The sequence below is a fragment of the Lissotriton vulgaris genome, unplaced genomic scaffold (genome assembly GCF_964263255.1).
Source record: "Lissotriton vulgaris unplaced genomic scaffold, aLisVul1.2 SCAFFOLD_1857, whole genome shotgun sequence".
Lineage (NCBI taxonomy): Eukaryota > Metazoa > Chordata > Amphibia > Caudata > Salamandridae > Lissotriton > Lissotriton vulgaris.
The window spans coordinates 449,523-473,073 of NW_028253705.1; the positions used below are offsets into that span (position 1 = coordinate 449,523).

General features: G+C 42.5%; 1 protein-coding gene and 1 pseudogene across 1 annotated transcript in view; both read left to right on the forward strand.

Annotated features, from left to right (window-relative positions):
- LOC147660876 (cathepsin S-like) overlaps positions 1-21,379 on the forward strand; it is a 47,477-nt gene extending 26,098 nt beyond the window's left edge. The window contains exons 7-8 of the mRNA XM_086951455.1: positions 16,851-16,950; positions 19,447-21,379. Of these exons, the coding sequence (XP_086807581.1) occupies positions 16,851-16,950; positions 19,447-19,564 (218 nt within the window). The 3' untranslated portion in view covers positions 19,565-21,379. The remainder of the gene's footprint in view (positions 1-16,850; positions 16,951-19,446) is intronic.
- LOC147660877 (follistatin-related protein 1 pseudogene) lies at positions 11,142-12,323 on the forward strand (annotated as a pseudogene).
- Positions 21,380-23,551: the final 2,172 nt, after the last annotated feature.

The following is a 23,551-nucleotide window of genomic DNA, read 5'->3' on the forward strand; positions in this document are numbered from 1 at the left end:
CTAATGTAGGACATCATACAATAACATTGTGCTCCTCCGTCAGTGGTAATACCCCAACAAGACAATAAAGGGCTTCTCTCCTTGCTACCAGGCAGCCCTCTCAGGGCGACATGTTTAAGTCTGGTTCGCTCAAACTTGTGTCCGAGTCTGCTTCTGGAATTTGTAAAACCACCACCGTTGCCTCCCAAGCACGTGCCCTCACTAACGCTTTTTCGCTATTAGCTCAGGTCGCCAGCTGTATTCTCGTGGTCCCTTCACACTCTGCCCATTTAAGAAACTCGGTGTGCCATCTTCGAAAACTAGGGCCCTTTTTCGATTTCCAATAAATTGTGATCTCCCTCTTCGCCAGTACCAGCCCTAAACGAATAAATTTGCTTGTTACCTTATTCTTAGATGTGTATGGGAACCAATGTAATAAACAAAGGGCCATTGTGGCCTCTATATCCCTAGTAGTAATTTCCTGCAATTGTATCACCACCTCTTCCCAATATGTTCCTATCTGAGGACATCCCCACATCATGTGAGAGGAATGTGCGCCCACCTTATTGCAGCACAGGCATATTGCAGTGGTTACTTTAAAGTGCTGATTGATTTTTGTGGAATATCAGTAATTGCTAAATAGAAACAGAGTTTGTCAGAAATCTCTTACAAAAGTTGAGTTTTTGCCAGATGCCGGAATATGGTATTAATATCTAAAAACTTCTTGTCAATAATACCATAATCAGTTGAAATGCAAGAGGTGACAAGAGGGAATGCTTAAACCTTTGAGAGTGTGGGCCTAACATTGATTTTTAAAGCAGATTTGAAATAGGAATAATAGAGTCCTACCCAATGGTTAAAGAAATTGTAAGAATTTCTCCCATCACCTTTTATATTTTTGATGTAATGCCCTCTGTAGCCAAAGGTATGCCTAGACATGCAGGCCTGGACTGGCAATACTGGGCACCAGGCAATCCCCCGGTAGGCTGGGTGGGGGCGTTTTTTTGACTGGGGGGCGGTTTTTTTTTCAGCGGGACGGTTTTTAGTCCGGACTGTGACTGTTAGTAAATCAGAGAGTTCACTTCACTCACTCAGTACTGTAGTAGTCACTCTCACTACTCTGCGTCTCTCCTACTCACTCCGCGCTCTGCGATCCATGCGCAGGAAAAAAAGCACAACTATCACTCTGGATTCTCTGCAAAAATATGCATTGGGGCACCATTTAAAAGGGTCACGCGCAGCACGCAGTCTCCGCTGCCGCATCTGCGCAGCCGGTCTCTTCACTTCACCCACCTCAGGGTGGGGCAGCTGGTGGTGATTGTGCGCACTGGGGCCAAATTGGGGCTTGCGCATGCGCAATAAAACTTGCATGTGACTGGTGAGGCAGGGTCTAGGAGCATTCCAGAACTTAGCCAGAGACTGCCTGGTCACGACGACAGAGTGAGAGTGAGAGGCATACCATCTGGCCTGCGCCCCATAATTTAATTATTTCTAGCTCCTCCCTCTCCCTGCTGCCGACTGGAACCACCGCTCGTAGGTGAGTCACTGAAACTGAGTCAGAGTAGTGCCTGTGTCTGTCCTCGTCTGAGTCCGACAATCCGTCCGTCCATTTGCAAATTGAAATATCATCATCATGACCCTGTGGGCCGGGATGAAACAAAAGGTATAGGCTCCCCCTGTCGTCGTCCCACCCTCCAAGCACCCCCCCCGCACAGGGCCTTGGCCAATTCCCGGGCCTACAAAGCGGTACAAAAGGGGGTGGTGATGGACGGAGCATCTGAACCAATCAAACACTGACACCCAGTCAACAGATCCGGGTTTAATCCATTACCGTTCTTTAGCCCACTCTGCCACCCCAGTTCAGACATGGCCATATGCAAATCAGTCCGACCCTGTGCCTCATGGGAACAGCTTCTGTGTGTCGGGTTGTGCACCGCCTAAATGTTAAATCCAATTTCAACCGTGCTCTTGGGTATCACTCCCCTCCTGGAGTGTATGTCAGACAACTTCTAGCTGCACACTTATTGCCTCATAAGTGTATCACCCTAGGCACCAGTATATATTTGCTGGAACCTCCAGCGTAGATTTACTTCAACAATTCAATCTGCAATCGTTCTATAGAAATATTACTCCATATTCTTGTTAAGTTCAAAATCCAAAATTGTTTTATTCACTTTTCATTCTTTTCAAAATTCAAGACAATCCATGTTCCAATGCATTTCGGTGTTTGACCACACCTTCGTCAGGGAACATCTACAATTTAAATAAACAAAACATTTTCTCAGTGCATGTATCATTACATTCAACATTTCTTACGCGCTGTGAATGAAGAATCAAGCTAATCCTATGGTTTAAGTTGGCGTCCGTATGTTAAATATAACCGTTATCAGTAACTATAACAAGTTCTAAGTAAGTTTGTTAACACTCGGGGTTTGCTACTAAGTTGCGCGCTTGTTACATATTGCTGTGGGCGCTACCCCTACTGCTCCGTGAATAACGGCTGACTCTATGGTGGTTATGCCCGCCATTCCTCACCTTGTTCGTAAAGTGAAATCAACTCATTCTGCTCCCGCGGAGTCGTCCCGCTCCGCTCGAAGTTCGAAAAATCTTCGCTCACTACGCGCTGGTTCGCACATGCGCTGTATGTAGGTTAAACTTTTTTTATCTGTTCTAGCTTTATTGTTCGCTACGCGATCACTGCTATGCTATGCTAATAGATCAATCTCAGGCTCGTGCGGGCACATAAATACAAATATATACAAATTTATCATACATGTGGTGCAATACTTGTTTCTGATAATACGGAATAACATTGATAATGCAAGAATTTATCACAAGTAACAAGTCAATTCAGTCCTGTTGTTCATTCCATTGGGCTTCAAACTACAAAGATAGTAAATCCAATAGTTTTCTCTTTTTAAGAGATTTTTTTTGTTCATTGTTCCTTCTTTCTTAGGGACTATTTCCAGTACACATGCCCTTAATTGGTTGATGTTATGGTGTTTTTCAGCAAAGTGCGTGGCCACTGTTGATTTTGATGACTGTGTTCTTATATTACTCTTGTGCTCATTGAGCCGAACTTTTAGTTTTCTTTCCGTATGGCCTACATAGACGCTGCCACATGGGCATTTCAGTAAGTACACTATGTTGGTAGTATCACATGTGGCGTTCACTTTTAAGGGTATTTTATGTCCTTTCATCGGGTGGTTGATACTTGCACCCTTCATAATGTTGTGGCAATTTCCACAATTTAGACAAGGTTCTGTTCCTTTAAAGGTCCGTTGACTTGGCTTTTGTGTCTGTGTTTTTAACAACTCTCCAATGTTTTTACCCCTGGTATGAGCAAAGAGTGGTTCTTCATCGAATATGCCTTTAAAGTCTGTTTCCAGCTTCACTATTTGCCAGTTTTTATGAATTATCCTTTTGAATTGGGCGCTCACGTTTGAAAATTTGCTCACACATGTTATTCGTGGTTTTTTCTCTGTATGTTTGTAAGTCAGTAATTCAGTTCTGGTTTTCTTTTGGGCTCTCTCTTTAGATTTTTTGATAATGTCCTCCGGGTATCCCCGTGATAGGAATCTGTTGCCCATTATGTTCAGTTGTTCTTGGCGATCATCATCTTCCGAGACCAATCTCATAACCCTGAGGAATTGCAAGTAGGGAAGGTGTGTTTTAAGTGACTGTGGGTGATGACTTTTATACTGTAACAGATTATTTCTATCTGTTGGTTTTCGATAGAGATTTGTTATGAAGGTATTGTTTTTCTTGGTGATTTCCACGTCCAAAAATTGTATGGTGGTTTCATTAATGTTCCAGGTGAATTTTATTCTGTCGTTCCTGTTATCCAAAATTTTTAGTTGCTGTTCTAGTGATGCTTGTGTCCCCTTCCATATTAGGAAGATGTCGTCTATGAATCTCACATAGGTGAGAAGATGAGTGGCCCATTCCTGGTTGTTATAGATATGTTCCTCTTCAAAAGATCCCATGAACAGATTGGCATACGCCGGCGCAGCGCAATTGCCCATCGAAGTTCCATTAAGTTGGATAAACCAACGATTGTTGTAGGTGAAGTAGCTATTCAACAATGTAAATTGCATCAATTCCATCAAGAAGATTTGCAAGTCTTCTGGGTAGGAGCTATGTAATAAGGCTTTCTCAATGGCTTCCAGGTCTTCTTTGTGTGGGATGGCAGTGTACAGAGTTTTTACATCAACGGTCGCCATGATAGTGTTGTCTTCCATTTTCACCTGTTGTAATTTTAACAGAAAATCGGTGGTGTCCTTGATATGAGATAAGTTTTTATTGACCAACGGTTGTAAGTGTTTGTCGATGTATTTTCCGACTGGTTCATGAATGCTCATCTTTGTCGACACTATGGGGCGACATGGTGGGTTGTGTTGATCTTTATGTACCTTAGGTACCATGTACATAGACGGACTTTTTGGATTCTCTTGAGTTAAGTAGTTTTTGGTTTTCTCACTGATGGTTCCTCTTTCCATTGCTTTTTTCAGTATTACTTGTAAGGTTTTACGTATTTCTTCTGTTGGGTCTCTTTCTATTTCCATATACATGTTCATATCACCCAGATGTGTCATGACTGCTCTCTCATAGAAATCTGTGTTAAGTATCACCATTGCTCCTCCCTTGTCAGCTTTCTGACAAATGATTTTTTTCGTTTCTAGCCATACTTTCAATTGCTCCGAACTCTTTCTTGGTCATGTTTTGGTATTTGCTTTTTTTGTTGGTATTGATTTTGTTAATCTCTTGCTTAGATAGGTTTTCAAATAGATCGATAGTTTTATGAGAAACTGGTGGCATGTATGAACTAGTCGTTTTTAGTCCTTTCAATTCATCTTCCTTACTTGGAGGTTTATCAGTTACAATGTTCTCAAAAAAATGTCGGAGTCTCATTTTGCGTGTCAGTTTAAAAAGGCTTACTTCAAGTTCCAACTGGTTGGTGCGTCCTCATGGGAACAGTCCAGCTCGAACTGGCAAGCCATGCCTTCCCTGGACCGGAAACAAGCTTCCGAGGACCGGTACCCACGCCTGCCTATACCTTTTTGTTTCATCCCTGGCCCGGTTCTGCGCAGCAACAGCGCGCTAGCGCCCTGGGGTCCCTGGGTGTGGATTTATATGTGAGCACAAATACCTGCTCAGTGAAGCTGTTGGTGAGCAGAGGCCAGGGCGAACCCGGCGGAGCCGGTTGCCGGAGCAAGGTGGTGGCTGTGTAGTAGCACGAGGGAAAGGTCAGGCAGACTTCATTTCTGCATCTCTCAACAATTTAATTCCTTCAAGCGCTCAACGAAAATGCAGCTGTCTTCTCCAATTTTTCAAGATTGCTGGTTTTTCCACTCGTTTTCTTTCTCCCCTATTAATTATTCCATTGACATCCCAGATGCTCCTGTGTCAAACTCTGTTTCCTCCAATTCTGCTTTATAACACATTGAATGACTACAGGAAATAAAATGGAGCTGTGTTTTTGTGTATTTCATTTCCAACACTTTCACCCTGTTTCTTAAGTGGGCATGGCTTCCTTACAGAATTTGCATTCGTTTCAGATTTAATGTAAGGCTAAAATGCCATTAAATAAAACAAGACATGGTAAATGAATGCACACATTGTTAAAAGTCTTCAACAGTGCACACTGTTACACACTCCCCAAACAGTTTCTTTTAACTACTGATATTCTGCGAGTTTTCTAATCTATACAGATATAGTTTAGTTGATAAAAAAGAGTCCCTCTTTTCTTTTAGATAAAATGTGATCAATGCGTAGAATGGCTGCCTGCCTCGCTTAAGTTGAGTTGCGTGCAGTCTTGAGCCGCGGTGCCTGGCCCTGGCCGTGACTCTAGCCGCGACACACACTCCTGGGGAAACGACACACTTTTGCAGGCAGCCCTGATTTGGTTCCTGCCACCGGACCCAGCACTGACCTCAAACATGAGCTCTGGTCAGATTCTATAAAAAAAAATGGGGTTTCTTTTTGTCAGGGTGTTTGTTATCTGTTGTTCGTGTCCGACTCCAAGCAGGTCCAGCTGAAATGTTCCGAGCCAGCAGCAGGCAGGATACGTGACACGTGTGCTCCCTTTGGTGGAGCTGTGCTGCTTGACTCTTGGGGGCTGTAACTGGGGCGAAGGTGGGGGTCAGCACAGCAGGGCTGCTTAAAATATATTTTTCAGCACAAGCACCAACAGGGCTTTCTAGTTTTTGTTTTTTTACACCAATGAGTCCTTTTCTTTTGTTTTCTTTTAAGGTGTTACTTGCCACTTGCACTAAGTTGCCACTACATAGCTCCTGTTGGTAAGGCTAACATGTAAGGGCCTCATTTATGAGAAATGGCGCATCGCTGCGTGAAAGCAGGGAGGCGTGACTTCTCAGTGCGCACTCCTTGCGACATGATTAATGTGTCATATTTATAATATGACGCATCATGTCGCAAGGAGTTACAAATACGTCAGTATTTCTGACGTATCTGTAGGCGCAAAAGTGACGCATTGCTGGAGTGTGTCACAAAAGTGACGCAACTCCAGCAATGTGTACTTTCACATGGGCAAGTCCCATGTTGTTAGTGCTTGCGTCAGTCTTACGCCTGCCATGAAGCAGGCGTAAGATTTTGACGCATTAGCGGCCAAGAAATGGCAAAGTGAAATCTTATAGATTTCATTGCGTCACTTCCATGACCCTTTCTTGCATCAAAACGCCCCCTTGCATACATTATACCTGGCACAGGTACAATGTGGTGCAGGGGTTTACAAACTGATGCATCTACTTAGATGCGTCACTTTGTAAATATGGCGCAACAAGGCGCATTTTTTACGCCACTGGTGCGCCACAAAAAGTGACGCACCAGCGGCGTAAAACTGGCGCACAGCCTCATAAATGAGGCCCTAAATTTCTAGGAGCCCTTGGTGCGTTCCCTTGACGCTGGCTCAGTTCGTGACCTATGTTTTATTACATTGTCCGGATTTCAGTCCGGATTTCACAAGAAAGATGTTTGCGCTGTTAAAATGTACATTTGTGTGTTCAGTGTGGGTGGTGATGGCAGCGCCTGCTAGTGTCTTTTTCAAGACGCCTCCTGCTTGGACCGGCACTTTGCTGTGTGAGGAAACAGGAATGGCCCCAGCAATAAATTCCGCTTGGCTAGCGAGTTGGCACTTGGCAGCCATATGCCAAACAACACTCTCCCAGGGCGCATAAACAGACACACACAAATAGGGATGTGGCGTGGTTTGTTGACAAGAAGATGTAGGGACGGTAGGGACATGGCTGGTCTTGCAGTTAGTTGACGTTTCCTGTATTTGGCTAATATGGGCGCCAGAGAGCAGCCCATCCAACCACCTTCACTTGAATAAGGTATATTTACCAGTGACCGCTGTGTTCATGGCATATGGTGGGTGGGTTAAGTCTCACTGGACCTTGTCCTACAGCAAGTGTTGTGATGTGATCCCCGCTGAGAGACAGATCACTGCTGCAGACAGTTGGCGCCTCTCAAAGGCATCATCCCTGTGCCCCCCCAACCCCGTCCCTTCCTACCACCGCTCCGAGCACCGTTGATCTGCACCGGACATCCATGGCTCCCTGCTCCCACCTGAATGGACCATCTCTGCGCCAACTGGGGCTGCTACAAATGCGGTCAGTGCAAAAGGCTCTCACTGCTCCCCACAGTTCATGGCCATCCAACCACTCCATTATAATTGTTCCTTATATGTGTGTCTACAAGTGTGTGTGCACCCGTTGGTGTGTACATGTGTGGTTGCATGTGTGTGCAAGTAAAGCATGCAATGCGGATTCCCCTGTGGTACCAGTTCAGTGTGTGCTAGGCAAGTCTGCACACATTATATCAGATTGTACATGTGTGTGTGAGTGTGTGTGTTTTTGTTGCACTTTTTCGCTCATCATTGCATTGTGCATTTACATTGTGTCCCCGTGAACCCTTTGTGCCCTTGCACAGTGCGCACCCCATGGTACCAGAACTTCCCCACTTGCACCCTATTTTTTTCTCAGAGACCTCTTCACACTGTACAACCATTTTTTATTTTATTTATTTGTTTAACAATTTTATATAGTGCCCCAGCAACTTTGGTTATATTCACACTTAGAATAGCCGGTAAAAGATACAGCAAGCAGTGTGCATAAGTGCCTTTATGTAATAAGTCTATAAAAAAGGTTAGTGTAGTTGTACAGTGGAGTAACATCAGGTTTAAGGGAAGGCCTGCCAATGCAATTGCCTGTCAGACAAGCTTACAGTTATTCCGAAGCCGAAGTGCGTGGGAGTGGGAGCAGTTCCTAAATCCGCTTTGGGTGTGTTCCAGAGGGATGTAGTGACACCTTCAGTGCTTGAGAGGTCTTTAATTTAAACATTTCACCTTTGTGTCCTGCACCTTTGTATCCTGCACCTACTTTCCCATGTCCCCTACACTTTGCTCCTTGATTGGACTAGTGGTTTTAGATTTTGAACTAAGAAAAGCTACCCTTGATAGCTTTGTTAAAGCTCAACAGCGGTACAGCATGGTCAACAGCAGTGCAAGTTTCCCTAATAGAAATAACAGCTACAGGGAGAGGCAGAAAGTCTGAATACCAAGTCATCCCCAAAGAACAGGTACCTATAACGTGCAGCAGAGAGTCTTATCTGTTGGAAATTTGGACTGACTTCTGCTATCTTTGTACTACATGATTTGTGAATTATTCAAGCTTGTGAACATCTGTTCATTAGACAGAAAACAAACCCATTTACATTGGCAATTCTTGTTCTTGAATTGCATTTTATTGTTCTTCAGACTGTATGGGGGCTGGTCTCACTTTTACTTTGTTCTATTTGATTCACTACTTGTGTCTATTTTTGGTGCTCTCTGTAAGAATGTCAAGGGGTACATATGACTGGGTGCGTAACCTGGTGCTCTTTAAGGTCATCATCTACTATTTACTGTTTTTTTACTGTTTTTTTAAATTTGATACAATTGATTGAATATGTAATGAAAAATGTGCTGTAAAATTCACCATTTTGGTCTGTTGGTTTTCAAAATTTTCTTTTCCCCCCAAACCCCTCTAGTAGCGGTCGGGCGAGCTGGTTATACTCGCTCACTACGCGTCGGACGGGGGCTGGTCTGGCAAAATTTGCCAGGGCTGCTTTCAGTTCCCAGTCCGGCCCTGCAGACATGGGCTCTTGCTCAATGTGCCACTGGAACCAAGCTGTACCCTCTACCCACATGAAAAGGCCCAATAAGGCTGAAACTTGACCTGGGTTGCTTATATTGTTGTTCGGAGAGGACCTGGTATGGCAGTTGGGGCTGGACTGCCCCTATCAGAGCAGGAATAAGACTCATGTAGAATATGACTGGATTTAATCTGAGGTGGCATGGTGAGCAAAATAATGGGTTTAAATGCTACCAGGTGTGCCTGCCAGTGGTTAGACAAATTGCAAGCATTCTTCCCATCACCTTCTGCGTGTTTGTGGAAGAATAGATTCAGGATGTGTATGGAGATTAAAATACTTGTGAATGATCGTATGTGGTTACTTTTAAGACACAAATGCCACTGCTACGTCCTGTGATTGCCATGATGATGCTGGAAAAGGCATGGAATAAATTGACATTTGATATTGTTTTGTGTGGACACTATAAATACAGCGTGATTCTGACAGACTTTTTTTCAAGATGAAAGAAAGTGAGGTGTGTCAATATCGCGACCACTGGAATTGTGAGTTAATAAGGGATAGCTTTCCGAATGAGGTGTCCATGGTTCCATGGGGTTTGTTGAAATAGACAGCAGTGTTGAGACTTGTTGAATGCTGGTCCATGGTCATCTTCTTCATGGGGATAAAGTATGTGAAAACAATATGGGTATATTTGAAGGAAAACAGACAAATGATCTACAAGAGATCGGAATGCAGAAAAAGTAGGTTTGCGACTTGTTGAGAGAAATGTGATGAAAAACTTCTAAGGTTGCTTTTAAGTTTTCAGAGTAAAAAACGATTATTGAAGTCAAGGAGATGGTGTTGATATTATTGTAGATTAAAGGAAACTGTCTATTACAACTCAGGGAATAAAGACACAGGGAAGGGAATAGGTGTCTCAGAGATCAGGTGGAGGAGAGTTATTGACTGGGGAATGTAGTCATGAGGGCACTGATGTGAGTAATAGGTCACAGACACTATGAACGAATGGAATCTCATCTGAAGTATTAACCCCTTTGCCATGGCACGAATTCCACCGCGGTGCAAGGGAGGGCGGGATTGGGCGTGGCGCTGCGGTACTCATGACGGCCCCCAGCCATCATAAATCATGGTGGGCGTGTGCTCATGATGACCGGGAGCCGTCAGAACTCCCCCCTGATTAATTCTCCCGCACAGGCGGGAAGTTAACAGCGCATGGGCGGAGCGGCAACGTTCTGACGGCTCCCGGCCGTCATGAGCACACGCCCACCATGACTCATGACGGCCGGAAGCCGTCATGAACACCGAAGGAGTTAAGAGGACTATGTCATTTCTTTAATATCTATCAGTCTTTGTAGTATCATGTAAAAATAGGGCGCTTTGTGTATAGTTTATGGGAATTATACACACTGTCTTTTGGGACTGGAGGAGGGTTGTTGGCTCTTGCACGGGTATTGGAATGGCTGGAACATATAACTTTAACATGTCACACGGAATGTTTACTGTGTTTGTGAATTCAAGGTTCTCTGCCTCACAGATTCTCTTGCTTAGGGAGCTGCTGGCTATGCACTAGTTACCTCTAAATAAAAAGCAGATTATTTACACTCTTGTGGTCTGTTTCAGAGAAGGACGGCAAAATGAGGATAAGAAACTCCTCCTTCTGCAGTTTGTGTTTATCGTTCATTCGTTGGGTGTTTTGAGGCTGGACACACATCTTTGGTCTAGGTAAGGGCCTAGTAAGGTCCTTCCAGTCACTAGGACAATTAAACATCAAAACACATTCTAAACGTATGAGCATTTCCGGTAATGACAGTTTAAGCCAATTTATTGACAAATCTCCCTGATGATGTTTGTCCAAGAATGCTTTGTAAGGTTAATGTGTAGTGGGTTCACTAGTAATTTTTTCTAGGAATTGTCATTGCTGTCTACAATTGTAGATGATTGTTTTTTCTGATGTCCAGCTTCTGACGTCCATTAACTGCAACTCAATAAAAGATATGATGGGGGAAAAAAGCAGCCGAGGCAGCTACAGGCATCTCTGCAGCCCGCCTCCCCAGCGCCAGCACACAGCACCCCGCAACCGCTGCAGAGGACCCCCAACCCGAAGACAACATGATGCTGAAGTGCCTGCCTGTGCTGGTCCTGCTGGCCGTCTCCTGGGTCCACGCGCTGGAGGAGCCGAAGAGCAAGTCCAAAGTCGGTGCCAATGTGTTCTGTGGCGCCGGGCGGGAGTGTGCTGTGACGGAGAAGGGCGACCCCACCTGCCTATGCATCGAGAAATGCAAACCACACAAGAAGCCTGTGTGCGGCAGCAACGCCAAGACCTACCACAACCACTGCGAGCTACACCGCGACGCCTGCCTGACCGGCACCAAGATCCAGGTGGACTACGATGGTCACTGCAAAGAGAAGACATCCGACAAGCCAGTGGCCACCCCAGTTGTCTGCTACCAGTCTGATCGGGACGAGCTGCGGAAACGCATTATTCAGTGGCTGGAAGCTGAGGTGATTCCAGACGGCTGGCTCTCCAAGGGCAACAACTACAGTGAAGTCCTCGACAAGTACTTCAAGAGCTACGATGGTGGAGACTCCCGCCTGGACTCCGGCGAGTTCCTGAAGTTTGTGGAGCAGAATGAGACGGCCATCAACATCACCACGTACATGGATCAGGAGACCAACCGGCTACTCAGGGGTCTATGCGTCGATGCGCTCATTGGGGTGTCCGACGAGAATGCAGACTGGAAGCTGAGCTTCAACGAGTTCCTCAAGTGCCTGAACCCTTCTTTCAACCCTCCAGAGAAAAAGTGCGCCCTTGAGGATGAGTCCTACGAGGATGGAGCCGAGACCCAGGTGGAGTGCAGCCGCTGTGTGTGTGCCTGCGGGAACTGGGTGTGCACCGCCATGACATGTGCTGGGAAGAATCATAAGGATGGTGAGCCAGACGAGGAAATGACAGAGGAAGAGATGACCAGATACGTGCAGGAGCTGCAGAAGCATCAGGAGACGGCTGAAAAATCCAAAAAGATGAGCAGCAAGGATATGTAGATCACGTGATGTCACTGCCATGGGAGGAACCAAGAAGATTTGCTCCCAGCACGCACCCGCACCTCTATTCATCGGCACGGAGTTTGACGCGCAGAGGGAGCTTCTTTTGCCAGATCATGAATATTTGCAATTTATATCGACAATTTTTTTTAATTGAAGAATATGTTTTGTTCATTTCAGTTAGGGATTTGTTAAAAAAACAGACTTGGGTGGGTTTCCAGAGCATTTTTGTACGGGGAAGTGAAGAAAACTGCAGATGGTGTCCATTCTATTACTGAGGTCAGAACTTGGCAACAGCCTCTGCGTCTAAAAAGCCGCCAGAGGAAATACGCGCTGTTGAAGACCAGAATCTTGTTTGGTGTTGGTGCCCAAATGTCTTGTATTTTTTTTGTGGGAAATTTAAACCGGTTGTTTTACATCAGTAACCAAACCAACTTGACCGTGTAGGCTGAGGCGCAAGTAGCGAAAGGGGTGAAGGAAGTGACACGAGGAAGCAAGGTGCCCTGGTTCTGCCCCCTCCCCACCACCGCCCTTTCCACTCACTACTCAGAAAGGCCGGGCACTAAACTTTGGTACCTATCCGAAGGGGAAACAAGAAGTAGGTAGGCACTGCGGGGTTTTATTTGGGGAGTGAGTAGATAAAAGCTAGCAGTCTTTTACAGCTGTAAGTGTTTCAGAAACCAATTACACGCAAGCTCTGTATGGGGAAACTGGTGGAGTTAGGCAGTGAGTAACATCTCGCGACAAGGACCGCCAACTCCAATGGAGACGCACTTGAGAGACTGATAACAGGATGTGATGATCATTTTATTGTATGGGGTCTGAAACTTAAAGCGTGTGTGTTTGGAGAAGGGGGTATCATCACCCCGAAACTCAAGAGCAACTTTTTTCAGCACTTTACCTGCAACAAAGCATGTTGTGCTGCTCTGTGGTCCCTTATTGAGGCATTACAATGGGAGGATGAGAAAACACAAACTTTTAGAACATCTTTTACAAATACATAGACTTGTAAGCATAGAGTACCAGATGTCGACCTTAATCAATATCCCCCTTTTGAACTTGGAGCTACCCCAAATCCGGACACTTGCCCCTGAATATGGGAGATGCCGCCTTTAAATGGTGAATTAACACAACCTTAAATTTGCGGGAAGTGAGCTTGGCTGCATTTAGGAATTAAATACAGGTTGCAAATTTTGGAGAGAGATAGTTACCGCATTTTAGATTTTGAAAGACTTTACTTAGGAGTCTGTGTTTTTGCAAAATGTGTTATTGCACTCTGTTTTCATGAGTAAAAAAGCAAAAAAATAAGGTAGACCCACCCTCTGTCCCACAAGCCACTTCTCTGATACATTTTAGACCCCTTGGGCGGTGGACAGAGTAATTTTTGTTCAATAGTGCACCTAGTTCTAGCAGGTCCCCATCACAGCTGCTGCCTCCATTAAAGTCCTTGGATAACTTTTGGGGGGAATGAAAGGGTCGACTCCTCTGCCCCACTTCTCCACATATCTTTTTCCTAGCCTGTGCTTCTTCTCTGCTCCCCATCCGTTAAATGCATGCCTCGCCTGCTCCCTTCCACTGTATTTGCACCGGCTACCCTGACGCTCCATGTAGGTGCTACTTTTAACCATGTCAAGGACTAGCTAACCATTCCCATTTTTTTAAACTTTTTTTTTATTTAGAAAATATCATTTTGTATTCCTAGCTAGCAGTATTTTTTGTTTTGTTATTTAACATATTGTATTACCATGTGGTGCTTCGAAATCAAACAATGTTATTGATTTTTCATCTTCAAAATAAGATAAAAATGCGCACTTGAGGTTCTCGTGGTAATGCCATTTCTTCCACCCAAAACCAATGGTCTCGCTTTACTGCTGGTGACGTCATCATTCAAGTTTCGTGCACAAAAGCCAAAGAGCATGATGTCTCCAGCTGCGCCGCGAGAGGATCTGGTCTTGGGTGGTGAGGCAGTCTTCTTGTACCACCATGGTTATTTTTGATGTATGGCCACAATTCTTCAAATGATTTTGGATTCATTTCTGCCCTGTATGTATTGAGAAAAGGGCGTAACTATGCCTGAAAGACCATCTCAGTTGCAAAGCTGGTTACACGTCTAATCCCTTTCACCTGCTGATGTAGAACGATGGATCGAAATCCTCGGTAGGCCGGTTAGGTGTGTTCCAGCGAATTGATCCAAATTAATGTTCACATCTCAGGTGAAAATCCAATAGAAAGTTCCACAAAATCATCCGGGAATTCCTAAAGATAATCACGCCCACTTTTGTAACCACATTTTGAAAGTAAGGCCCATCCTGGTTGGCGGCTTGGTGCACGGGGCAGCCGGGTCATACTAGGCAACAGTAATACATTGAGAGTGGTTGAGTTGGTGGTAGACAGTCAAGCATACCACTTTTCACACAGATGCTATTGAATAAAGTCGGAGTACGCTGCCGCTTGAACAAAGGTCCACGTGTAGCATAAGTGTAGTGTGGTAAAAGGACAAGTATTTGCATTTACCACAGTTAAATGAGCGTAATTTTTTGGGGCGCGAAACATTAGTCACCGCCACCATGGAACCAATGGCAGTTCTGTTAAAAGACACATTAGCAGAAAGTGGAAATGGAGGGGTCTGATGACAACAGCATGTCTACCTTTCCTAAAGCATAGACATAACTGCTGCTCGGTGACCTCCCATTTCTACTAAACCACAAAAGCTCTCAGCTTCCACACTTGTCTTATCAATGATTATATTGAGGGCAAACCTCTAGCAAAGCCCTCTTTATTTAAAAAGAAGTGTCTTTTACGATGCCTCAACGGAAATTTTGAAGAAACATAATTTTACCCCGGGTGCGGTGTGGCGTGCTTATGGCGGCCATCTTGTTCCCTCCTTGTGCATGGCGGCCATTACAATTAGCTTGTTCAGTTTACTTAGATCAATGGAATAGTGTCAGATGTGAGACAGGGTTAAAATCAGAAGGATTTGTTCGGCTGCTGCCCTAAGGCAAATAAAATGTACTGTTGTCTACTTTACAGCTGTTGAAATTCTGTTGCATTTCTTTTGACCACAGTTTGACCACGTATTTTTGTGGGGAGTCAGTTCCCCTTCAATTCCAAGCAGTATTTCTGTTGCTGTTTACTTTGAAAGGTGCTGTTCTGGTTTTTTATATTATTTTATTACATGTATTCATTTTTCAGTATTATAAACCATACGGAAAAAAACACAAATTGTCTCGGCTGCCTGTGTCTGCGCCTTCTTTCATTTGTGTGTACCCATATTCCAGATGATTGTTACAAGCATTTATTCTGTGTTTTTCTAAGTTTTTGTTGCGTTGTTATTTTTGTGGTCTGCAAGCCAAATAAAATAGACAAAACCATTAAAAAAAAAAGATATGATGGTGATAGCCTCAGTTCTGAACTTTGTCAAGGTTTGGATGATGGGGGTGGGGCGAGAGATGTGTTATGGTTAGCTCTCTGTTTTAGAATGATCAAATAAAATAAGTCATTAAAAAGTACTGTAACCTGTCAGAAACAGAGAGGTTTGCATACTTGCAGATAAGGCACTGGATTTTCCACCATTCAATGAAGACTGGAAAAGATTCTGCATTCACATCCTCCGAAAAATTACTTTAGGATTGGACTGAAGATTGCACGGTAATATTGGTCCATCAACAACTATTATTGGGCCCGGTCTCGACTGCGGAAACAAATGGACAGAATCAGTGGGACAGGGAGCTTGGTGGGGACATATCCCCCAAAGACTTGGGAACACTTAGATAACAAAGCACCATCTCTGCTCAGAATGTGAATCTTAGAGAAACCCATCACAAACCCTCACATATAGGTATAATATCCCAGATCAAATAACTAAATTAGAATAATCAAAATCAGACAAGTGGCATGGGTGCTAATGGCTAATGCAGCTACAGTGGAATTGTTCCAATTTACAAAGATATTGGCAGAAGGTTCTCAAAAAGTTAGACTAGCATTTTGAAGTATAGATTCTGAGGGATCCTGTGGTAGTTCCCCTGGGGCTGTAATTTCCTGGTTACAGATTCCACAGATCCTTGAAAGGAATCAACTAACGGTCACTACCATAACAGCTATACAAGTAATTTTACTCCACGGGAGAAGCATACAGTCCCGAAACTGGCTGCTGAAATTGTGAGAGACCCTTGCCATGGAAACAAATTCCAATATCTCTAAAGCACAGATTTAAGGTATATAAAACATACTGGCCTCCGCTTATTAGAATGATCTCCCAGGAACACAAGAACTAAGCACTCCTCATTTCCTATGAATCTTCCATCTTATTCTAAAGACCCTGCTCCGTTGACAATGTGAGAATCCCTTAAATTTGCATATATTAGCAATAACACAGTCTGCTAAATTGCTTGAGATTTGTTATTGCTTGGTGGCTGGGTATAGGGGAAGGGGTTTTTGGAGGACATTCTTGCCTTTTTTTGTTATTGTCTTAGTAGTATGCTATTATAAAGCTGCACTGCTACTCGCTGACCAGGTGTTTGATTGTGTATCCCAATTGTAATAAAATTAATTTACCCATATAATGACCATTTAGTATACATTGTCAAGATTTTGCAAACAGAGGGGTTGCATATTTGGAGGATAATTAGAATTTCGAGGTTTAACGCACCACTAACTCTGTAACATATTTTTCATAGGAATATTTGATGGAGACTGTGCAGAGGAAGTAAACCATGCCATCATTATTGTCGGTTATGGAACCGAAGATGACGAAGATTTTTGGATAATCAAGAACAGGTGAGCTTCTGTAGAACTTAAATCCTTTGCCCCTTGGATCAAAATTCCTTCTCTGGACCAGTCCTCTAGTAAAGCCCCTGCTCCACTTTGTAATAGGTTCCTAATAGACAGGAGTGTGCTTACATTCGCAGCACTGACTAGGTGGTGCATCTGTTGCATGAGCTGGTGCACAAAACACCTGAAAGGAGGTTTCAAAACAGGCAAAAGATAAGTGTTGGTAATCCATGGACATTACATAATCTCCCTCAAATTCGATCCTATCAACTTGACTAGCTGAAATCTTTTCTTACCTCAATTTCCTTGAACAAAGCTTTTTGTTGCCTAGGGAGATACTGACCAATGGCGGAGACCACCGGACAGCTGATGGGCTTTGCATTGAAGTCCATGCATTGTATGATTAATGCAGTTTATCACATGGAACATAAACCAGTACCTGGTTTTCAGTCTGAAGAAGAGCAGCCATTAAAGGACAGAGTACAGTTTCAGCTGCTTTGCTTGATCGCAGATGACTACATGGTTCAGCACTTTGTTGATGGAGGTCAAGATTGTCTAATTTAATCCAGCAGCGTCTGTGGGTCAAAGAATCAGTTTTTCCTATTAGTGCAGAGCACTAAAGTCCAGAGGTGACTGCAGGTGGGCAGTACCATCTTGACAATTTGCAGATTGGAGGGGTAGGTGGTTCATTAATATCCACCATCCACTGGTCCTGGAATGACCTTTTAATTAGACCAGTGAATCCATTATTAAAGGATTTGGTTTGGAGATCCCGGGGTCTTATTTAAACATTGTTTTGCACCTTTCAATTGATCCTGCAGTGTCTTTTAGTGTTTGTTTTGTCTCCCCCTCCCTATCGCTCCACCTCCAGCATTGGTCTGCGTGGTGGTGTGTTAGCAGCCCTATGATGAAGCATGCCACAGATTTCTGTGGGTGAAGGCAATATTAAAACACTTGTGGGTTTTTCTCCTCTTCTTCACAGCGACATTACTTGCATAGCCCCATTTCTATGTGTGTGTGAAAGTTCCACCCTGAGCCTCTGTATTGCTTTTAGACCTTCTATTATGTCATTGTCTGCCTGTTTGGCTTCAGGAAGGCTTTGAAAGCCTGATTGTCTTTGTAGTTTATTGTTTTCTTGCCCCTTCCTCTTGCTTCTGGGCTTTTAGTTATTGGGTGTGAAACCTTCTCAAGCAACCACCACAATCCTTGTCCAAGTGAACCACAAAAGTCGCTAAATTAACCTGTGCTTAACTATCTGGTAGTGTGGCACAAAAGAAGTCAGGCTTACATTATAGGCAGAGTGTTGAGTATTTATGCAGCACACAAACAGTAATAAAGTGACAACATAAGAATAATCAAAAACACATTTACAAAATTAGACAAACTATTAATAAATAGAATGAACCCAAATTGAAATAATTCCAATTGGTAGAACCAGAGTTCTGAATTTGTATGGTTATAAGTGAAAAATAGCACATACATGAGCAAAGCGTCAGCTGTGGATATCTGGTCTCGCGAGAGCAGGGCAAAATTAAAAGTTAAGGCCAACCACAATGGAGAGCAGGCCGGATGGATGGTCCAGTTTTGGCTTATGTCTTACGGTTGGACTTAACAATATTTTGAGATAAAAGTCCAGTAGAATGTAGAGTTCAGTGGGGCAAGGCAGCAGGCTGTATCTAAGGAGGTGTCATCATTGTCAGGGAGCAGCTGGACGAAGTCTCAGTAAAGCCCATTGACAATGGCAAGAAACAGCTTTGAGCAGGAAAAGCTCAGGCCAGGGAGCATGCTGTCTACAATGGGGAGCCTGTCACCATCGAGTCTGGTGAAGATTTTTACCTTCTGGCCTAGACCTATTTATGGAAGTCAAAAACCTCCAGCTGGACGAAGCTGCAAGTCATAGCTGAGGTGGGATCCAGGAGGTCGTAAACCATTGATACTACTTCTGTACAGCAAGGTATTTAAAGTAGGTCCACGACGGATAGATCAATGCCATGATAAACTATCTAAATATGTGAGGAGTCAAGATATAAGTGTTCTAGAAATGTTTTAAGAGTTGGGACATATAAGAAATGCTTCTTTAATGTGTATTTCTTTTTTGGAACTATAAAGAATGGCTCTTTTTGTCACCACACATTTTGCAGCAGTTCTGAATACCTGTATGTTATTTTCCTGTCACATTCTCAGCAATTCTGGCACAAAGAAACTGTGGTCTTTTCTGTAAAGCAGAGTAACATTGATCAGACACTACATTGCCATCAATTTGTATCATCAAATTGAATCAAAGTACCAACAGTGCTAATAGAGCTGATAGAAAAAAAACTAGGCTTCAAATCTAAGTTGGAAGACATAACAGAGAGGAATCAAAGTTCAATGAATGATTACAATACCAGCACATCTTTAAAACATTTCAAATATTTTCTTTCATGATTATTGTTAGAGTTTTTCTGTAATAGGATTAGCATTGTAATGTGTTACTAATATTATTAATCTTATTACTTACAGTTGGGGGACAGAATGGGCCGAAAACGGCTACGCAAAAGTTAAACGCAATTCCAACCTATGCAAAATTGCTGAGGAGGCCGCCACCGCTGACATCACAGGCCCCCGTGAGGAAGAATAGCAAGTCCCATCATGTTCATGAGCACATAACTGGTTTGGCTAACAAGATGTGGGCATACTTTCATGACTGAACCATGTTATCATTGTCAGGCATTCGCGCACAAGTAAACATTGTTGTCCAGTGCAGAGCAAACGTGCAAATAATCTATAATAAAATCTTAAAATGGCTGTGCAAAATGGGATTTTGTTCTTTTATCACCTTTATCCCACTAGAGACTTGTTAAGTGGAAGAGGGATAAAGTGGGGCGAGGGTGCTGACCGTTGTCACTTTAGTAAGAGACATGTCAAACAATATATACTTGAGAAATATTAAACTAAAAATATAGGTTGTCAAATAACAGCTACATTTCCCCCAGTTTTACAATAATAAATATAGCCAAACTTGCATCCTGGCATATTTAGGGGAAAAACAAAATGTTTATAGGTAGATATTTACACATGGACAATATTTTTTATGGCAGTATTTTTAAAGTCTCTATTCTTTCAGTCTTTGATGTTTTGCACTACTTTTAAGAAATAAGAATATAATCCATCATAGAAAAATATGTATTGCAATGATAATCCGCCCATCCAGGGATTTCACCCCAGAATCAAGTCTGCAAGTATGGGTATGTAATTCTCACTAATGAATGACACTTTTTAACTCATACAATTGCGAGATAAAACTCTGAGCAATTTAGTAGTCTAAAGAGAGTGTCACTTTAAAGATGACTAAAGATAGCCTATTCTTGAAGATGTGTGACAGCCATGCGAATGACATGGCTTAGAACCCACAAATGAGGTTCATATATGTGCCTTCTCAACACCCTTGAAAGATACCTGACCACTTTATCTAAAATATTCAGGTTTTTACCCTTTGGGATTCATAAACAAACTATCACCAGAGACTAAAGGCAGGCACAATGTAAAGACACTCATTTACGTGCGACAAAGGTGTATATGTCTTCCCTTCCACAAACATTGTGAAGTTTTTAGGAATGTTGTAAAACGTCTGTAGGTTGTAAAGATATAATTTAATTGTGCGAACAAAACACGGCAAGTTTAGTGTTGTATTCAACAAGAGAGGCGAAACAGCTATCTGAGTTATTATGCTGAAAAATCTTAAGGGAGAAAAGTTTCCTCAAATTCACTCTTGGATATCGAGTAACAGAATATTGTGGTACATTACTATCCTGGATAAAATATCGAGGGACAAAATATTGAAAGGTAAGTGCACAAAGGGAAGCATAGATTTGCTATTCATGTTCGTACCTTCAAGGTATGAGTATCGTCAAGGTACATATATGTGGAGTTAGATATAGAAATATTGCTTCTTGATATTTTGGAAATGATGTTAGTATCCTGGACTCAAAATTCAGAGCCTAACCCCAAAAAAGAGATTTTGAAGGACAAACTTTCTTAGTGTCAATATAGGTCAAATTCTCAAGACGTCATGAAATATTAAAATGATTGCACATCTGCTAATTCGTCCAGTAGAATAAAAACTTCACCCATACCCCCAAATATCAATCACAGACTAAAAGGAAGGGAGCTTTGAAGGCTCTTGTGTCATATGTTATTACCTTTATACGTCTTATATTTTGGTGTCTCATAGTGTATCTCTGACATGGCCTGCAACAAATTTCCACTGTGTATGCTTAGTAAATGCCACATGATTATAAAATGCCTGACAGGCACAGATCATGGTACGAGAAATATTTGTAATATGTACTTTGAGAAAGTGCTTGATTCGTGTAATACACTCATGTCTTTGCTCATTTATCTGCTCACTGCTCAATTTGCAATGCTATTAATAAAGAAGTGTTTTACATTCTAATGTGTTGGCATTTTTAATTTTGGTGTCTTTTTTTTTAAGCTTCTATCTAATGCAAAGTGCCCATATACTCACATTTAAGGTCAAAATAGAATCCTCTACAATTTCATAGTGGTTTTTGTCCTCTTTAGCCCTTTTAAAAGTGAATGTTTGTGCGATGTTAGTTTCATTCATAAATAGAAACTAGAACAGTAAAACTTATTTATACATCATTTGACACTTTCCAGATCCACATAGGCGGCTACTGAATAATTCCGGGAAGTGTATGTACAATACCATGCAAATACTCAAGGGATGACTGTAGTCCTCAGTGATTCTTCCCAAGACTCCTGTCCCAAGCACGGAGCTTCCACTGAAGCGACCTCCTTTGAAAATTACCCTGCTGTCCTCCTGAATTAGGGACGTTGTTATTTCACCTGCGTCATTATCACCAATGCCAACCCAGGCATAGTCTCTGATGAGTCTTTCCGGGACTCCTGAAATCCCTCTAGTGCATCCCATTCATTGAAATACCTCAGGCTTATTATAATATTTTGAATCCTGGTGATGATCCCATCATGTGCAAAGTGATCGAAACACCGACGAGAGTAAAATAGCAAGAACCCTATTAGACTGTGTATTTTTGAGACTGGTCATGCTATGCATGTTCCACTTGTACACTTGGTGGACATATTTTATCACTTTAGTGTATCACTTTAAAAGAATGCTTAGAGCATGTTTGCTTGCACCAATGTTCATTGGCCATTGTGTGTGTTTTTGAATTCCCAGTTTTTTTTTCTCGAACTAATTAAATTGCTATTTGGTTCTTTACATTGTAAATGCAATCAATAGGGTCCATTGTTCTTTTTGTTACTATCAATACCCCAGCTCCCCGGTGAACCCTGGGTCTCCCTTATATAAATACAAATACCAAGTACACATCATGTGTCTCATGCCAGGAACTTCATGTATGATCAATGATTTAATAAGATTTATATTTTAAGATAACAAATATAGAACGATGACTGGGCACAAAGGATCTATGTGGTTTAGAAACAGGCAAAATTCAATGACAAATACAATGATTTATCTTTAGGTTGAAACATTCAAAATGCAAAAAATGCCTTATATCGTCTCTGACATTTGTTTGATTGTTCAGCTACTTGGATGTTTCTTGGAGAATAAACACCAGTCATTTATATGTTTATTGAGATCTAGAAGGGCCAGTTGGTGAAACTTAAATAAGATTTTGTGAACAAATTCCTGTGGTTGAAGGGTTTAGCCTTGTCAAAAGGGGCTATTTTGATAGGTCGAAATTGGAGTTTTAAAACTTTACAGAAAGGCTACAGTGGTAGGCATCCACTCATATCAGTGGTGTCACTGCCACTCTCACTCTAGTGGTGGCACAATGTGTGCTGCAGTCTACCATTGGCATTTCATTTACAGTCCCTAGGTACACTTGGTACCATATACTAGGGACTTACATGTAATTTAAATATGGCAATTAGGAGTATAGCCAATTTTTTCACGTTTTACGGGGTTAGAGCACAAGCACTGGCATCTGTCAGCAGAGTCTCTGTGTACTGAGTAAAAAAACAGCAGCATCACTCCAAAACAAATGGTGATGATCATCCTAGAAGAGGTTTTTTCTACACACACTCATGGTAGCTGTGCCTCAATATGTGGCTACTCTTCTGCTCATTGCTAAAATCTGATAAAGTCTCCAGATATGAGATCCTTTTGCTTTTTGCTTCTCACAAAATCCCTGGTTCAGTGCCCTACTCTACACCCAGCATCCCTAATGCCCACAGCTCGAGAGGAGGGGACACAATGATTTCCTGATTGTTACTGCACACTTGACTATGCCATGGATTGAACTCTCTGATGCGCCAATAACCAAATGTGATCTCAAATACTATGTGCCCGATTCACAGAATGAACTTAAGACTCAATCCTAAACTTACTACTAATTTGGTATTAACAGAATGCACTTACTACTTTTGGCATTCACAGAATGCACTTACTACTTTTGGTATTCACAGAAGTTAGGATTTTGTCTTAAGTCTGTCTTAAGTCTGTCTTAAGTTTGTCTTAAGACAAAATCCTAACTTCTGTGAACACCAAAAGTAGTAAATTCATTCTGTGAGTGCCAAAAGTAGTAAGTGCATTCTGTGAATACCAAATTAGTAGTAAGTT